Genomic DNA, 17566 nt, shown 5'->3' on the forward strand with positions numbered 1-17566 from the left:
TTATATTTATATAACTAAAGTAACACGTCTACTGTGTCTGCAATTGATGTGCACTAAAGTCCTTCTCAAACACATAAAACACTTTTATTGGCTTAAGATAAATAGTGCTGACAAGTGTTATGAATTGTCAAATACAGTCCAATATTTTTTTTAATCCTGAGCCAACCATTTTTTTTAACTTAAAGGACAACCGACGTCACTTTTTTGTTTTTTAACTGACATCAGAAAAACGTTTTATAGCATCTAAAATACCCAAAACACACAGTATGATATTTTAGTCAAATGCAAAACACCAATAAAAATGACTTAAAGTGTCCAAAATCTGCCAAAGATTGAGCTGCGAATTGGGCATTTTCAGAAAGTCCCGCCCCTAGTTTGTGACGTCACGCCAAGACGTCTTGCATTTCCGGAAGAATCAAAACAATGGCTTCAGATTCGGAGAATGTGCTTTCTTGTTACACATCCAGTTATGAATATGATTCAAATAGTTCTGAAGAGGAAAGCATACATGTTTGCAATCGATTAAAGAATTTATTTTTGCCATTTTGAGGCAACATTGGGGGAAAATCTCTCACCCAAAAAAAGAGGCACAAAATGGCGCCCTCCAGTGGCCACCTCCGTTTCCACAGGCTGATAAATTCCTTATATGGAGGTTGGACGCCCTCTTCTGGCCTCCTGGTGGCTTTTGGGTGCAACACGAGGTCCCCAGACCAAACGGGTACAGCAAAATACATTGACGTGATGGAAGGACTGCTACAATGCGTCTTTTTTACGGTAAGGGGGGTCCTTTCATGACGTCACGTACGGACTCGTCACCAACTCAAAAACAAGACTTCCTGAATATTCAGCGCGAGTCTTAAAACGTAAAATATAGCTATATGCGGTGGAATCTTTGTAACGCTCAGTAGAAGTCATTTGAAGCCATTTTACAAATTATGGACACAACTTGTCCGGAGACGTCGGTTGTGCTTTTAAGGTTAATGATTGCTGTTTGGCACAATAATAATGGAATGAATGAACTTCACTGTGCTCGTCTTTGTGTGCCGGAAACATCCTAATCCATGTTTTCTAATATTTTGCCGACGACTGCATTTCCTGAAACCCAAAAAGGTGATTCCCAAGTCACAAACTGTTGTGTTTATACTTACAAGATACAGTAGATGATTGCAGTCAGTACATTTTGAAGTTCATTAAAAAATATATGTATGTATATCTTAACATCGGAGTTTGCCTGGGGCCATGAATATGTCTCATAAAATATGTCTCATGTGGTCTCATAAAACTTACTTTGGCTTTCGGGAAAGAACATGCTTGAGGCAAAATGTCAACTTTTTCCAGATCTTTTGCTAGCAGGTGTTATAATTCTTTAAAAAAAAGTCATTTGTTTAATACAAGCATAAAATTAATCCATGTGGGAGAAGGCCGCAGTATCTGGGTAAAAGCCACCAAAGCATCGACATTTCACACAGGAAAATTGCACAAGATTCATTCTTCCTTCAATCTATTTTTGAATTTGCCCCCCCCCCCCTTCCGCCCCCCGCCTTCTGCCCAAAGACAGTTGGGAAAGGCTCCAGCACCCAACGCGACCCTAGTGAGAAATAAACGGTCAGAAGATGACGGAATAAAAAAAAATCCCCTCATGTGCTTCCTTGCAGGTATGTGACAGCCTCGGTGGTCTACCCCCTCTTCTTCGTCCGATCCGAGTGTCCTTACGCCGGTTGCGACGTCCGCAATTTCCGCATCGCCGTCACTGTCTGCTCCATCCTGGGGACTCTGTCCTACGGGGCCGAGGTCGCCCTGTGCCGAGCCAGACCGGGCCAAGCCGTGGCAGGTTACATGGCAACAGTCTCCGGCCTCCTCAAAGTGGTCCAAGGCTTCGTAGCCTGCATCATCTTTGGCGCTTTGGCTAACGGGAGCCAGTATTCCCTCTACGCCGCCACGATTTATTGCGTGGTCGTCTACGCTTTCTGCTTTACTTTGACCGCCCTGGTGGTCATCATGTCTGTGTGCGGGCGCACCAAGACGGTGCGCTGCATGTCCTTTGATCGCTTCGTGGTGGTGTGCACCCTGCTGGAGGTGTTGCTCTACCTGAGCGCATCGGTGGTGTGGCCCGTGTTCTGCTTTGACACCAAATACGGTTCACCCTGGCGACCGTCCTCATGTCCTCAAGGGAAGTGCCCATGGGACAGCAAAGTGGTGGTGGCCGTTTTCTCCTTTGTCAACTTGGTGCTTTATATGGCAGACCTCGTCTACTCGCAGAGGTCTCGATTTGTCTCTTCACATTTGACCAACGCACCACGTCGGCGCTAACACTTGAGGAGCGGGGAAGTGGTTGGCAATATTTAGACTTCTTTTATTTTTTTATCTTTTTTGCAGAATGGTTTGCTTGTTTACAAAAACGTTTGGATAACTGTCATCGTTTACACAAAAAGCAAACATTGAAAAACACTGCTCAAATTTTGCGATATTACCATTATGTCGGTTGGGATTTTGGCCTTTTAAATGGTGCAGATTAAAAGTTCTCTTTTTTTAGATGCTCTGTCTGTCATGGGCTCTTAAAATTATCAAGCTCATACAGCGAGGGATCCACAATCGCTGCTCCGTGCGCAAGTACAGCAGAATTACGCAGTTTGAAATGAATGGAAAAATATAGCCATGTTAATCAAATCCATTTTCCAATGCACTTAACCTCACAAGCATTGTGGGGGGTGCTGGAACCTATCCCAGCTGTCTCCGGGCAGTAGGCAGAGGACACCTTGAACCGGTTACCGGCCAATCGCAAGGCACACAGAGATAAACAACCGTCCGCGCTCACACTCACTCCTAAGGACAATTTGGAGTGTTCAATCAGCCTGCTACACATGTTTTTCGAATCTGGGGAGACCGGAGAACCCACATAAAACCCACGCGGGCCCGGGGAGAGCAAACTCCACACAGGGAGGCACCTCATGATGCACCTCACGATCGCTGCACTCACTTTGAAATGAATGTGCTGGAGCACTGTTTCACAAATTTAACTTGTAGCACATGTAGACGCGCACATTTCACCATGATGTCCCCGATCCACTGGTGAAAAGAATGCTTTGATCCTCTCCTCTTTCAGTGCTTCATGCAACAAAGAGTGTGCAGAAAGTGCTCAAGATTGAATGACTGTCTGTTTCTTTGTGTTGTTATTGTTTATTTATTTATTGTTCTTTTCACTTCAAGATGGCGCCGCAAGAGTGACTGCCTTGACCGCATTTCCTGTATTTAGTTTTTCTACTTCTTCTTTTCCTTTTCCCTTCCTTCCATAACTTTGCTGCTGTGAAATATAAATTTCTCCTCTGCGAGACTAATAAAGGCAAATCTAATCTAATTTACCAAACTCTGACCTGACCGACATACCACACGGATCATTTTGATAAGACTGAGTGTGAAACTTTTCAAAATGCCAAAACGTTTGTTTTTTCCACAAGATTGTTGTCAAGTTTAGTATGGATACTTCCCAGAATGCAAACTTGGAATGAAATCAACATGTGCTTGAGCACCCCCCCAAAAGGTGGTAGTTTGGTCCTTTGTTCTGATCCCTCCTTCTATTTGAGGGGTTTAGTTTGAATAGACAGCCTCACCCAAGCGTCCAATTGGTATGTGCCACATGGGACACATCCGTTTGAATGGAACCAAACACTTCTTTTTCTTTTACATTCCTTGCAAAATAATGCAGACAAGTGTGGCATATAAATAGGAGGTCTGCCAGTGGCATCCGTGGTATGCCTGTTATCTGAAAGCTGAACGGCAGGTGACAGAAAATAAACACACATGGCTTTTTGCATTGGTGAAGAATCCATCTATCCATTTTTCAATGCGCTTTATCCTCTCAAAGGTCACCAGGCATGCTGGAGCCAATCCCAGCTGTCATTCAGGCAGTAGGCAAGGGACGCCCTGAACCGTTTGCTATCGTAAACCTGCGCTCACACTCATACCGAGGAACATTTTGGTGTGTTCCATGAACCTGTCACTCATGGTTTTGAAATGTGGTAGGAAACCGGAGTACCCGGAGAAAACCAATTCAGGCACAGGGAGAACGTGCAAACTCTACACAGGCAGGCCATAGCCGGAATCAAACCCTGCACTTCTGCACCGTGAGCCTAAGATGCTCACCAGTTGATCACCAGGCCAGGCCACCTACTTGTGAAACATTAAGCTAAAAAAACTGCTCTATTTGACCTTGCCCCATAAACCGGTGGAGTTTAAACACACAGAATTCATGATTGCACAATTTAAATGTGGTTAATGTGACACAAATGTTTGCATGTTTGTTGCGTACTGGTTGAATTTTTATTTCAACTTCTTTTTCCAGGTCAATGAGTTCTTTTAAATGGATTGCTTTCCTTGCCCAAATTTCACCTTTCACCGTAATCCCACACACACACATATATATATATATATATATATACACCTGTGTGTATATATACACCTGTGTATATATATATATATATATATATATATATATACCTGTGTGTATATATACACACCTGTGTGTGTGTGTGTGTATATATATATATGTATGTATATATACACAGGTGTGTGTATATACACATAGGTGTGTATATATATATACACAGGTGTATATATACACACAGGTGTATATATATATACACACACACAGGTATATATATATATATATATATATATATATATATATATATATATATATATATATAAATAATGCGGCTATTACTTATTCTTCGTGTGCTGTTAGTTCTTGCAGTGTCTATTATAAAGCACTTTCTCCCGTGCATTTTAAACAGTGTCATCCAAACCAAACAACCATGCCTGAAGATTTTCACCCATAAAATGTCCAATAAATGTCGGCAAAAATATATTAGTTTTTTTTTAGTTAAGATGGAAAGGTTCATAGCAGCTGGTGCCTTTGGGAGCCCCAGAGTGTGCTCCCCGCTTTATATAGATGTGAGCAGTAACCAATCCTTCCGGCTGCATTCTTGTCCGGCATCATGGTGTCAAAATAGACATGAAAGTCGGTCACACAGAGCAGGCTTCACTGCACACAAAAGAAAGGGCCTGTCTCATTCAAATATGTGCTGTGTCAAGTGAAACGTTAAAGTGGCGGTTACTGGGACAAAAAAAAAAAAATCACCACTTGAGACTTCAAAAGAAATACAGATGACAGCTAACGAAACCTTTTCATCTTATTGGTAGAGTTCAGACTCTGACATATTGTCTGTCTGGGTTTTATAGACGGACTGCTAATAGTTGAAATTGATGTTCCGTATCTGGCCTAATACAGTACTCCCATACACGCGCTACTTTCGGGCATCTGTTCCAACGTAGCTTGTACGCTTCATGCATTGGCATTCCCCATATATTCCTCTCCTACAACATGCATTTCATTTGGGTAATTGCACACTAATTTGTCTCTTTGTGTGACTGAGTCTTAATGCTACTTTTTCTGTGTGTTTAAAGGTAGCTGGGCCAAAATCCAGGCACACACGTTGACCCTCATGAAGAAGAGCAGATCAGATAATGGATGGGTGGATAGTATTGGTTTGGTCTCTTAGTACACAATTACCTGAAACAAATAAAATATGATGTCGCACGGGTCAGGCCCAATAGTAGGCATGTGTCACCCATTAGTAAGCGCCTACTCTACTCAGAGGACTAAAATGGCCCATTTTAGTTTGATCCAAATTATCCAACCAGTGTGCATACAGTGGTGGAAAGCAGTGGAAAAAGAAACACTGCTAGTTCATTGAACTGCAAAGTATTGAATAATTGCCTGTCGAAAAGTCAGGCGAATGAACCATGACGTGGAAGGTGATTTAAACGGCAATCCAGTGAGATTTTGTATTTCTTTTTTTAACAAATCTGCTCTGACTTTTTCCATCTCCAGTTGACTGTATTAGTAAATGACGTACGATGTGCCATGAAAAGTTAATACAGTAGCTTGCAATTACACAACAATTTTGTTTTTCGGTCAAACCAATTGTGGTCTTTGGTCGCACGAACATATGATGGAACGTTTACGAACAGGTTGGGCGTGGGTGTGGATTTTTAGTTTAACCTTAGGACTTGCATTATTTTTTACAGCAAAATATATACTTCGACTGGCAGTGGTGTAATAGCCCTGAAGAAAAATATTATAGATTATGGTATGTCAAATATTGTTTGGCTTTTTTTGTACAGTAAAAGCTAAACGCTAGTTAGGATTGGCACAGACAGGTTGGGGCTATTGAGGAGAAATGGGAGTGACTAGAGAAAACTCATACGGGCGCAAGTATTGCGCTAACATGCAATCTTCACACAGCAAAGCTGGTGATGAGATTTAAACGCAAGGTGGACAATACTAACTGTCAGTTTTGTTATCAAAAAGAGGATAAGAACCTTTGCTTATGCGGTGAACTGGCGAACAAAATGCAACGGAAGTAGATACGTCTTACTGTTGTGAGCGTTGTAAGATTAGGAAGAAATTGGTGTTTTTAAGACTGGCATAAGACAAAATGCATTCATCAAAAATGATGGTTTGTGCTTGCAACATTGATTGTGCCAAAATTCCACTACTCCATAATAAAATTTCAAGAGATGGGCATTTCCTCAGTATTGACCGAAGGTCCATCAGTCCATCAATAACCCAAGATCTAAATCAAATCAAATGCACAAGTATACAGACCAGGGCACACTTTCAGAACAATTAGAGATGTTTTATCCACAAGTGCCTTCCACAGCGTGTCAAACTGTACAAAGGTTTAACTCACGAGCAAAATGTGAGTTGAACCGAAATATCGAGTGGGAGTAGTGGAAAAACTTCACTATAAGTTGATTTTGATAAAGAAAACAGTATCAAGTAGTAATAGTATCTGAAATGTTGGAAGGGACATGCAAAAACAAAAGTTACAGAAAAATCCTCTTGTACAGTAATTAGTTATGAGTACTTACTTTACTCCCCTCAACATGATTATTTTGTCCTGGATCAAAACAGTTTATACTACTCGGTTCAACAATTTGTAACTTAATTGCCACATTTCAGAATTAACATACATAACCTACTTTTCAACCCATATGTGACGTCCCAGCTGATGAAACTTGGTACGTAAAACGTATACAACTCCCGCCCAAACCCTGACAAATACCCTCTCATTGGCTGTTACTCGTGGTATGCCTAACGTGATTGGCCATCTTTGTTTGGGGAGGGGGGGGGAGGCAGTAACGATTGCTGAGTACTTGTCTGATAGTCGGTGTGAGCAGCAAGCCACGTTGACACACAAGTTTTTCCCGATACCAGAAGGTACGTATCACAGGTGTCATCTGTCAGTCATGGGCGACAGGTTTTTTTTATCCTACCGATGTCTGTCATCTCTGCTTCAAGGAGTATCACCGAGTTTTCCGGTTAATACTAAGTATCTACGAACGCTTGCTAACAGTGTAGCCAACTAGTAGAGAGGACTAGCTTCCAGCATTAGCATGGCGTACGTGAATCAGGCATCATGTGAATCAGCATCAAATTTGGTAGCATCGAAAGATCGTTGCATTTGGGATGTATGATGTACTGTATTTCAATGGGTGTGACAACAGAAGTAGGTCGAATGTTACTCCTCAATGTCGACGGTCTGTGGGCTCAAATAGTTTTACAACTGGGGGACTTTTTAAGCTATTTTGGCGACGGTGTCTCAAAATGATTACTGTATTTTGATCCGCAGAGCACAGAGGCCACATCATCTCTCAGAATGAGTGTTGGATTCATCGGAGCGGGACAGCTGGCTCATGCACTGGTCAGAGGTTTTACGGCTGCAGGTGAAGCCAGTTTACATTTTCCAGAAAATGTTTTTTTACGTTTATCCTTGGTACAATGGGTGACTAGTCAGCACACCCGCCTCACGGCGCACAGGTTTTGGGTTCAAATCCTGGCTCCGGGTTTGCTGTGTGGTGTTTGCGTTTTGTTTCTGAAGTGCCTGGCTTTTCTTCTGGGTACTCCAGTTCCCTTCCACATTCCAAAAACATGTACGGTAGGTTAATCACTCTAAAGCATCCTCAGTTGTGACTGTGAGTGCTGATGGTTGTTTGACTATGCATTGTATATTTAACCATTGGCTTGTAACCAGGTCACGGTGTACCCCGTCTACTGGGGTATACTCCAGTATGCCCACAACTTTGGATGAATGGATGCATGACGTTTATTTTCATACTGTACTTGCATTTCAGTGCAATGCAAGAGCAAATTTTGACCAAATGCGGGATAGTATTTTCATGAGCTCACATATCTAAGACCATCAAAACTGTATCAAAAAGTATATACGTATAATAAAAAGGATTATCTCGTATGATCTACTGTTCTCACAACACAGCTAATGTTGTGTGCAACCTGGCCTGATAATTCAACACAAAACTGACAACCTAAGGCAGCGGTTCCTAACCAGGGGTACTTGCACCGCCTACAGGTGCAAGAATGCTTCCTTAGGGGTGCGAGTATATCCTGGGAGAAATTTATAATTTTCCGGGATAATGGTCTGGTAACCGAAAAAAGTAACAAATTCTGGAAATGAAGAAGTCATTGTGTTAATTGGCATTAGGGATAATGCTAATTAAGTCTCATGGCTGTAAAGTAAACCAATTATGATTATTATAATTATTTTATGTATACGTAATATATAATGATTGTTATGTATCTGTATTGTATGTCTTTTTAGTTGGTCAGGTATGTAAATAAAGAATTAAATACACAATGATTTTGTTACTTACATATTATGATATCAGTATTTCTTTTCATAAATTCTGGAAGTGGTTGTGCAGAAACTGGTTGGTGACTAGCATGGGATGGAACAAAAGGGTTTAGAACCACTGACTTGAGGACACGAAGTAGATACGCGGGTTTATTGCCATCAAGTGGAAGAACATTTTAGTTTTCTATTTATCATTACAGTATACACCGCAAGCATACATAGATTAACAAAAACGTGTTAAGTAAATAATTTTTGAGACAGTAATTGAGTGGAATTGGATCATTTTCTGGAGCATCCGGTGATCTTTCGCGGCGGTTGGAATTCAGGAATCATTGGCCAAATGGTCATACAATTTGGAATTTGGCCCCCCAAAAAACGTAGCTGTACCCTCTCTCTCTGGCATCGTATGTCATCAATGTTAACAATAGTTTAGTGAAAAATATTAGCTTACTTTTAACATGCACTTAAACATTTTAGAAAAAAAATGCTCAATAGCATCTATGGTCAGTTGTCCATCTCATCTTTTGTTGCTCATTTCTCCCTTCCTTTTCTCATGTCATTTTTCAGGTGTTATTGCTGCCCACAGGATCACAGCCAGCTCTCCAGACAGTGACCTACCCACTGTGACTGGCCTCAGGGTGAGTTTAACATTTAAAAAATATAGGAAATGCTCAGATGCTCTATATTAGCGCCAGACAATTGATCCAAATTTCATTGGGATTTTGACTTTTGGCTTTCTCTGAAAGCTTCAAAACCTAATCCAGTAAAGACAAACCACAAAGAGCCGACTTTGCTGTAAAACGAAACACACAACAAACAGGATTGCACACAATATAATTTAAAATACCAGCCGGTTTGTCCAAAACCTTCATAAACCTGCGTTTGTGGTAGCCCATCACAGATTTAAAAACACACTACATGCAAGCACACACACATAAAACACCCAGTACGGCAACACAGCCAAAAGGTGGAGGCGGCACTCATACTTAAATTTGATATCAAGTATTTTGCTGCAAAATATAATCCCGTAGGCCTCCAATAGAAGTTCGATCACAGGTTGGAAATCCCTGGATTAGGGTGTTCAAAAATTCAATGCTCAGGGATAGATTGGATGATTCTAGTTGAATCAAGTTTTTAAATCCCTGGATAGTGGTTTTGAATAATATTTCAGTAGTTATTTATTTAATGTAATCACGCAACCCTATTGAATATGCTGCAATTGTAGGCTTGTCCTGATGCAGAAGCTCTTCGTTGCTCTAATTGCATTTTTTTTTCATTTAAGTTATTGATTTTTATTTATTTATTCATGTCTTTATGTATTTATTTTTGTAGAAAATGGGGGTGAGCCTGACAACGAGTAATAAGGAGGCGGTCAACAAGAGTGATGTGCTCTTTCTGGCCGTCAAACCACACATTATTCCATTTGTTTTGGATGAAATTGGGCCAAATATTGAAGATCGCCATCTGATCGTCTCTTGTGCTGCAGGTGTCACCATCAGCTCCATTGAAAAGGTCAGCCCCACCCCTCCTTTTTTCCCCCGCTGTTGTTGGGGGTGGGAATCATCATATACAGTAAAGTCTCGTTATATCGATATTCAAGGGAGTCCGAAAAAATATCGATATAACCGGGACTATCGATATATCCGATATCGATATAACGAGACTTTACTGTACGTGCCTTCTATATTTTTTATTGTTATTGATTAGTCCTTCTTCATCTCACCTGTGACAATTCTTAGAAATTGCTTCAGTACCGGGCAGCCCCCAAAGTTATGAGGTGTATGACCAACACTCCAGTGGTAGTGAGAGAAGGAGCTACAGTATATGCAACTGGCACTCACGCAGAGGTAATGAGCGAAACGATGCAGACACTCTCTAGAAAATTCATTGCAATGTTTATTCGGTCCTTTTCATTCTTTTTATGCTTTAGTTTGTTGTAATGCATTTTAAAACAAAGTAGATGTACAGGTAACATCCGACTTACGACCGGGTTCTGGTTGCAAGCTAATCAATCGCTGGGTACACATCCAAACAACCATTCACGCTCAGTCGTGCCGAGGGACAAATTAGTGCTCAATAAAAGGACAACCGACTTCTCCGGACAAGTTGTGTCCATAATTTGTAAAATCGCTTCAAATGATGTCCACTGAGCGTATTTTATATATATATATATATATATATATATATGTAATTCCACCACATATAGCTACATTTTACGTTTTAAGACTCGCACTGAAAATTCCGGAAGTCTTGTTTTTGAGTTGGTGACGAGTCCTCACCCTACGTCACTAAAGAAACGCCCCTGACTGAGAAAGGACATACCTTGCATTACCTCAATGCATTTTGCAGTACTTTGTTTGGTCTGAAAACTTCGTGTTGATCCGTGTTGATGGCAAAATTAGAAGGAAAACACATAAATAACGCCATTGTGAATCCTTGTGTGTTGTGACAAACATTTTGAGCCCATTGAGCCCATGCATTATTATTACACACGGAGCCCATGTATTATTATTACACACGGAGCTTTGTCACCATCTTCTGCCTGTTTTGGGTGCCACATTCCCCCCTCCCCCCATATTGCCTCAAAATGACACGGAATAAATTATTTAATCGATTGCAAACATGTATGCTTCCCTCTTCAGAACTATTTGAATCATATTCATAACTGGATGAGTAACAAGAAAGCATATTCTCCGTATCTGAAGCCATTGTTTTGATTCTCAAGCAAGGCAAGACGTCTTGTCGTGACACCACGAACAAGGGGGCAGGACCTTCTGAAACTGGCCACTTCCGGTTTCAAATTGAAGTACTTTTTAGACACTTTAAGTCATTTTTATTGGTGTTTTGCATTTGACTAAAAATATCATACTGCGTGTTTTGGGTATTTTAGATGCTATAAAACGTTTTTCTGATGTGATGTTGGTTGTCCTTTAAGCTACCATGATGTTTTTTAAATGTCAGAGGAAAATGAAGTACACAGAGAAATCCCCTGCACACAAAGGGAAAACGTGCAAACTGCCCACGGGAGGGTTGTAGCCTGGAGTCATAACCTGACCACCTTGCTGCCTATTATATTTTTATAAAGAGATTTACATTTCTCACAATATGTCTGCCAGTCCTCGCAATTAGCACATTCAACAGTCAGTTCAGAGGTGCAAAATAAGCTTCCATGCTGTTTCCTGGCTTTCTTGAGTTGCCACGAGTGTCCTGCATTGGATTGTCTCCTGCGACCTGCGATCGCCTTTTCTTTTTTTGAAAATGAGCTTTTGTGCATTCCTCCTGTCAGGTGGAGGATGGAAAGTTGCTGGAGCAGCTGATGGCCAGTGTTGGCTTTTGTACTGAAGTGGAAGAGGACCTCATTGACGCAGTCACCGGTTTAAGCGGCAGTGGACCTGCCTATGTAAGTAACTCGGTTGACGATACAAACTACATTCTGCATTTTTACATTTTGTAGGGATTTTGGAGGTCATAGTGGTTCTGCTGACATGATTGTAGGTGTGATTAGATGAGTGTTTGCTGAACGCACCGTCCAGCCTCTGTATTATCTATGAGTTGCAGCAGGTGTGATTGTGCTGTTTCCAGACACACAGTTACACCTCTCTTTGTTTGCTAGCTGCTTTATAGTTTGGCCTTAGGAGCAAGATTCTGCCATGTTGAAAATGAAGAAACAGGACATTAGCACATCTTGAGCCTTTACTTCACTTTTGGTGTCTAGCATAATAAAAATGAAGAGCATTAACATTTTTATGTCAACACATCATACCCCCACTATGGTTAACCTTTAGGCCTTCATCTATTCCACTACCCTTTTCAGATTGTTTTGGATACTTTTTTTTTCTTCCCTTTGACCTGTTGTCATATAAAATATAGACCAATCTAATAATGGTTTTTAAAAAAAATCTGTAAACATCCAGTTGATAAATGCAAAAAAAATGGTATCTTCTTATGACCAAATGGCTTCATTCAATTGCTACCATGGGGGACAGGAAGCCACAAAACATCACTTTCACAAATATAACATAAAACATCTGCCCAAAATATGACAAAAAATGTGACAACCATTTCATGGTTCTAAATAAAACCGTCTTCACACTCTTTTTGAAGGAGCTAGACAATGATGCAAACATTGGGACTTACAGTATTTTGTAGTTCTTTTCTGGATTTAAGATTGATGTCACGTCTGCAAAAATGGCCCAGCAAAATACTCAATGGCGATTTTGAGCTTGTTTTGTGGCTGTCGTCAGTAGTTTTAGAAACGACTACTTTTTGTTGATGTCCAAAAAGTGCTATTGTTTACTTATTTGGCGGGGGTAATTTTCTCATGCAACTAAAAGAATTAAGAAAAACAAATACAATTGGTTGGGCCAAGCAGACAATTGCACTTGACACTCATCTCATCCATTCAAAATTGGAAATTCAAGTGTTTTGGAAGGAAATGGCTCACTTGAACAAGAATTCAGGGCTGCCTCACTCTGAAGCAATGGCTCCTTTCCATCTTTGGCTATGCAACTCCTTAGGACACAAAAGAAAATTACGGTCGAGCAGAAGACGGAGATCATTGAAAAACACGAACGAAGTGAGCGTTTGTGTGACTTAGCGTCCCAGTACCAGTATGCTAAATTGACCATTGCTACGTGTGGCTAAGGATGTTTCTGTGTTGTCTAAGCAACGTCTCAGGCAATAGAAGAGGTTGGAAAACTTCTGTTGATTTGGATTAACAAAAAGCAGCTAGCAGAGGACAGTGGGTGAGGGTATTAACTTCACTTGGATAGCATCAAGAGGCAACTTCATCGACCATCACAAAGGTAAATAAAACGACTTTATGATACAGTACAGTTTATTTAATTACAATACAATAGCACATTTATTATATATAAAATAAGGTATATTTTGTGTCGTTTTAATGCTTATTTAGGAGAAAATAATGTTTTATGGGGACCCGGAAACAGATTATTCTCATTTTTAATGGTGTCCTATGGGAAATCAATGTTTGGAAGACACACTTTTCGCCTCACACACACTTTCTTGGACCAATTAAGTTCGTAGGTTGAGGTATCACTGCATTTATAATATGTACAGTAAAGTCTCGTTATATCGATATTCAAGGGAGTCCGAAAAAATATCGATATATCCGACCCTGTTTGCATGTAATTTTCTCCGTGCGTGCATAGAAATAGTATCGATATAACCGGGAATATCGTTATATCCGATATCGATATAACGAGACTTTACTGTAATTATAATCTGATGACTTAATTAGACATTCATAGTTACAGTCAAAAGAACAATGTGGCCCTTCAAAAAAAAGTTACTTCTGATTTATATAGATCCCTCATTGTGAATTTGGAGACATCCACGTTGCTGCTTTCACTCTGTGCATGTTGCATCACAGCTTCATTTGCAACCTGTGTTAATCTGTCGTAGGATCTAATGACAAAAGGCAGACACTGCTCTTGCGCCAATATCCCACAAAGAGCTGCAGAGGATTTTATAAGACGTTGGTATGTTTGTGCATAAACAGGCGTTCACAGCACTGGATGCACTTGCGGATGGAGGAGTCAAGATGGGCCTGCCCAGGAGACTCGCTGTCCGACTTGGAGCTCAGGCCTTAATGGTCAGTGGTCGTCTTCCATTTTTTTCCTACATTTAATTATTGATTCAATCACAGCCTGCACACAGGTAGAGAATCTTCTGACATCTTGGATTTCAGTTTTTCTAAGTCTTAGTATTCCTAAAGTATATTTTACATTTAACAACACATTATTTATACGGGCCTGTGTGGGTCACCAAAAAGTCCATCTATCCATTTTCCGATCTGCTTCATTGTCACAATGGTCGCACATGTTGCTGGAGCTTATCCCAGCCATCTTCGGGCAGTCGGTGGGGGACACCCTGAACAAGTTACCAGCCAATGGCAGGGCACACAGAGATGAACAACAATCCGCATCACACTCACACCTAAGGACATTTTAGAGTGTTCAATCAGCTTGCCATGCATTTTTTTTGTATGTGGGAGGAAACCAGCGTACCCATAGAAAACCCATGCACGCCCAGGGAGAACACGAAAACTTCACACAGGAAGGCCGCAGCCGAGACCCTGGGCCTTTGCACTGTGAGGTCAACGCTCGAACCAGTCCGCCATTTAGTCCTCTCTCCCTCTTTTTTGATTTAAACGAATCTGAAAAATAAATAATGAATTTCATTTCATTTGTTGAACACAATATGTTAAAATAAAAACATGAATAACTGCATTAATTTTATGTTCAGTCGAAACGCCTCCTGATTTCTTTTTGTTCTTTTTGTTTTTCAGGGTGCTGCTAAAATGCTGCTGGACTCTGAGCAGCACCCTGGTCAGCTGAAGGACAATGTGTGCTCACCAGGTGGCGCTACCATTCACGCCCTTCATGTTATGGAGAGCGGCGGTTTCCGCAGTCTTCTGATCAATGCAGTGGAGGCCTCTTGTATTCGGACACGGTAAGGTGACTGGACCCGCAGTCAAATTTGTTCCAAAATGGATAATGTATTTGCTGATATTCTGCTTTAGAGGGTTTGCGATATAACCAGTATTTTGTGTGACATCCTTCATGGTGGATGTGGTTTGATGAATAAAATATACTTCTGACGATTTGTCCATTTATAATGGAATTCAATCATTTAAAAAAATAATTTGTCGAGTTCATTCATAGTTACGGGTACTATCCAGACAAAATTAATGTATATCAGGAACTTATTCTTGAGGATTTTTTTCTTTAAAACTTTGTTTTTTCTTTGACCCCCCCACCCCTCTCAATTTTTATCTCAATTGTGGGACTATTAAATGCTTTCTGATTCTGAAATAGCAACCATAAATGACAAAGGACGCCTCGTACTAGTTGTGTCCATAATTTGTAAAATCACTTCAAATTACTTCTACTGAGCGTATTTTACAAAGATTCCACGGCATATAGCTATATTTTGCGTTTTAAGACTCGCACTGAATATTCAGGAAGTCTTGTTTTTGAGTTGGTGACGAGTCCGTACGTGATGTCACTAAAGGAACGCCCCACACCGCAAAAAAGACACATTGTAGCAGTCCTTCCATCACGTCAATGTATTTTTCTGTATTGTTTGGTCTGAAAACCCAAAAGCCGCCAGAAGAGGGTGTCCAAGCTCCATATAAGGAATTTATCAGCCTGTGGAAACGGAGGTGGCCACAGGAGGTCGTCATTTTGTGCCTCTTTTCTGGTGATCCGTTTCTCCCCAAAGTTGCCTCAAAATGGCATGGAATAAATTCTTTAATCGATTGCAAACATGTATGCTTTCCTCTTTAGAACTATTTGAATCATATTCATAACTGGGTGTGTAACAAGAAAGCATATTCTCCGAATCTGAAGCCATTGTTTTGATTCTCCAGCAATGCAAGACGTCTTGGCGTTACGTCATGAACTGGGGGCGGGACTTTCTGAAAATGCCCAATTCGCAGCTCAATTTTTTGCAGATTTTGGACACTTTAAGTCATTGTTATTGGTGGTTTGCATTTGAATAAAAATATCATCCAGCGTATTTTGGGTATTTTAGATGCTATAAAACGTTTTTCTGATGTCAGTTAAAAAACAAAAAAGTGATGTCGGTTGTCCTTTAAAGCTTGAATAGACTTTGATCGTGAGCTTTCTCTTTGTTCCTCCAGCGAGCTCCAGTTTCTGGCTGATCAAGAGCGCATCTCTCCAGCAGCCATTAAGAAGACAACGTTGGACAAAGTGCTTCAGCAGCCCGGTGTCACAGTCGGCGGAGTGGGCAATGGAAACGGCAGATCAGGGCTCAGCCTGTTCAACAATCTAAACTCTGGAATCAAGAAAAAGAACAGAGAGTAAAATGCAGAAGGACAATCCAACCAGGTGGCCTTGCGTCGCCTACATTGTACATCTCAGCCATGCCCCATGCTTGGCTGACTCCGAAGGTATATGGAAGGGCCAGACCAATGATCCAGATTTCTGTCACCAAATTATTTATTTTAGCCTGTTATTTCCTATGAAAGTATCTCGCAAATGTCCACTTCATGTGCAACTATGTTGTGTTGCACCTGTACTGTCTAGTGTGCACATCAACATAGATTAGTTGTAAAGTGTATTTTGACTGTTCACAGCCAAAGTGTTTTCTCTGCTCAATAAACACTTGAGAGCATTTATAAATGTTATCAAGACATTGATTGTTACCCGTTTTTCTATTGGACAAGTGTCCAATGGATCACACGGTTCTGATCGATCGTGAATTTAAAGTACCGGTATCACTTCAGTAAAGTCCATCCTTATTGTATATTTTCTAATATTCCAATTGTTTTAAATGAGCAATTTTGTAAAGACATACGCTTCTGAGTTGGGGTTGCTTTTCATGCACACATTAAACAAATCGAAACAAAAAAAAGCTTTTGGTTTCCATTCACTTTGTGTTTTTTCCCATGCCGTTGATTGCAACCAAACAGCTCCTGCTTTAAAGGACATGTGGAACTGTCGCGGCTTGGAATTGAAGCGGATTTATGTGGGACAGGAGATGTGAGACAATCTCTTCGTCAATGGATGCTACATCTGCGTGTTTGCTTTCAACATTTAGCTTGTAGTCGACGTGCACATTCCACCATGATGTCCCTGATCCACTGGTGAAGAGACGCTTTGATCCTCTCCTCTTTCATGTGTAACAAAGAGGGTACAGAAAGTGCTTCAGAATGAATGACTGTGTCTTTGTGTTGTCATGTTATTTGTTATTTAGTTTTTTTTTTTTGTTCTTTTGACGTCAAGACCGCTGCCTTTTCAGCAGCTCATGTATTTTGTTTTTCTACTTTCATTCCTTTCATAACTTTGCTGCTGTGAAATGTAAAT

At 40.6% G+C, this 17566-nt stretch overlaps 2 protein-coding genes across 2 annotated transcripts in view; both read left to right on the forward strand.

The window, feature by feature from the left end:
* The window catches only part of LOC148892651 (myeloid-associated differentiation marker-like protein 2), a 4552-nt gene extending 679 nt beyond the window's left edge, over window positions 1–3873 (forward strand). Inside the window, exon 2 of the mRNA XM_089005632.1 lies at window positions 1656–3873. Coding sequence (XP_088861758.1) covers window positions 1656–2310 — 655 coding nt within the window. The 3' untranslated portion in view covers window positions 2311–3873. The remainder of the gene's footprint in view (window positions 1–1655) is intronic.
* A 3283-nt stretch (window positions 3874–7156) lies between these two features.
* pycr1b (pyrroline-5-carboxylate reductase 1b) lies at window positions 7157–17114 on the forward strand. Its single transcript, XM_089005631.1, has 9 exons — window positions 7157–7282; window positions 7695–7788; window positions 9282–9352; window positions 10047–10226; window positions 10454–10561; window positions 12001–12114; window positions 14236–14328; window positions 15025–15188; window positions 16381–17114. Exons 2-9 carry the CDS (start codon window positions 7722–7724, stop codon window positions 16562–16564), a joined length of 981 nt encoding a protein of 326 aa, XP_088861757.1. The 5' UTR covers window positions 7157–7282; window positions 7695–7721; the 3' UTR covers window positions 16565–17114.
* Window positions 17115–17566: the final 452 nt, after the last annotated feature.

This window comes from Hippocampus bargibanti, linkage group LG10 (genome assembly GCF_051943395.1).
Source record: "Hippocampus bargibanti isolate YZ-2025 linkage group LG10, ASM5194339v1, whole genome shotgun sequence".
NCBI lineage: Eukaryota > Metazoa > Chordata > Actinopteri > Syngnathiformes > Syngnathidae > Hippocampus > Hippocampus bargibanti.

What these genes read in the sequence shown, in the direction of transcription:
- pycr1b (XM_089005631.1), top strand. Translation starts at nt 7,722, where the DNA reads ATGAGTGTTGGATTCATCGGAGCGGGACAGCTGGCTCATGCACTGGTC. An exon ending in CAGAGGTTTTACGGCTGCAG is followed by an intron (nt 7,789 to 9,281) that starts GTGAAGCCAGTT and finishes GTCATTTTTCAG; the next exon opens with GTGTTATTGCTGCCCACAGG. An exon ending in TTGGAGCTCAGGCCTTAATG is followed by an intron (nt 14,329 to 15,024) that starts GTCAGTGGTCGT and finishes TTTGTTTTTCAG; the next exon opens with GGTGCTGCTAAAATGCTGCT.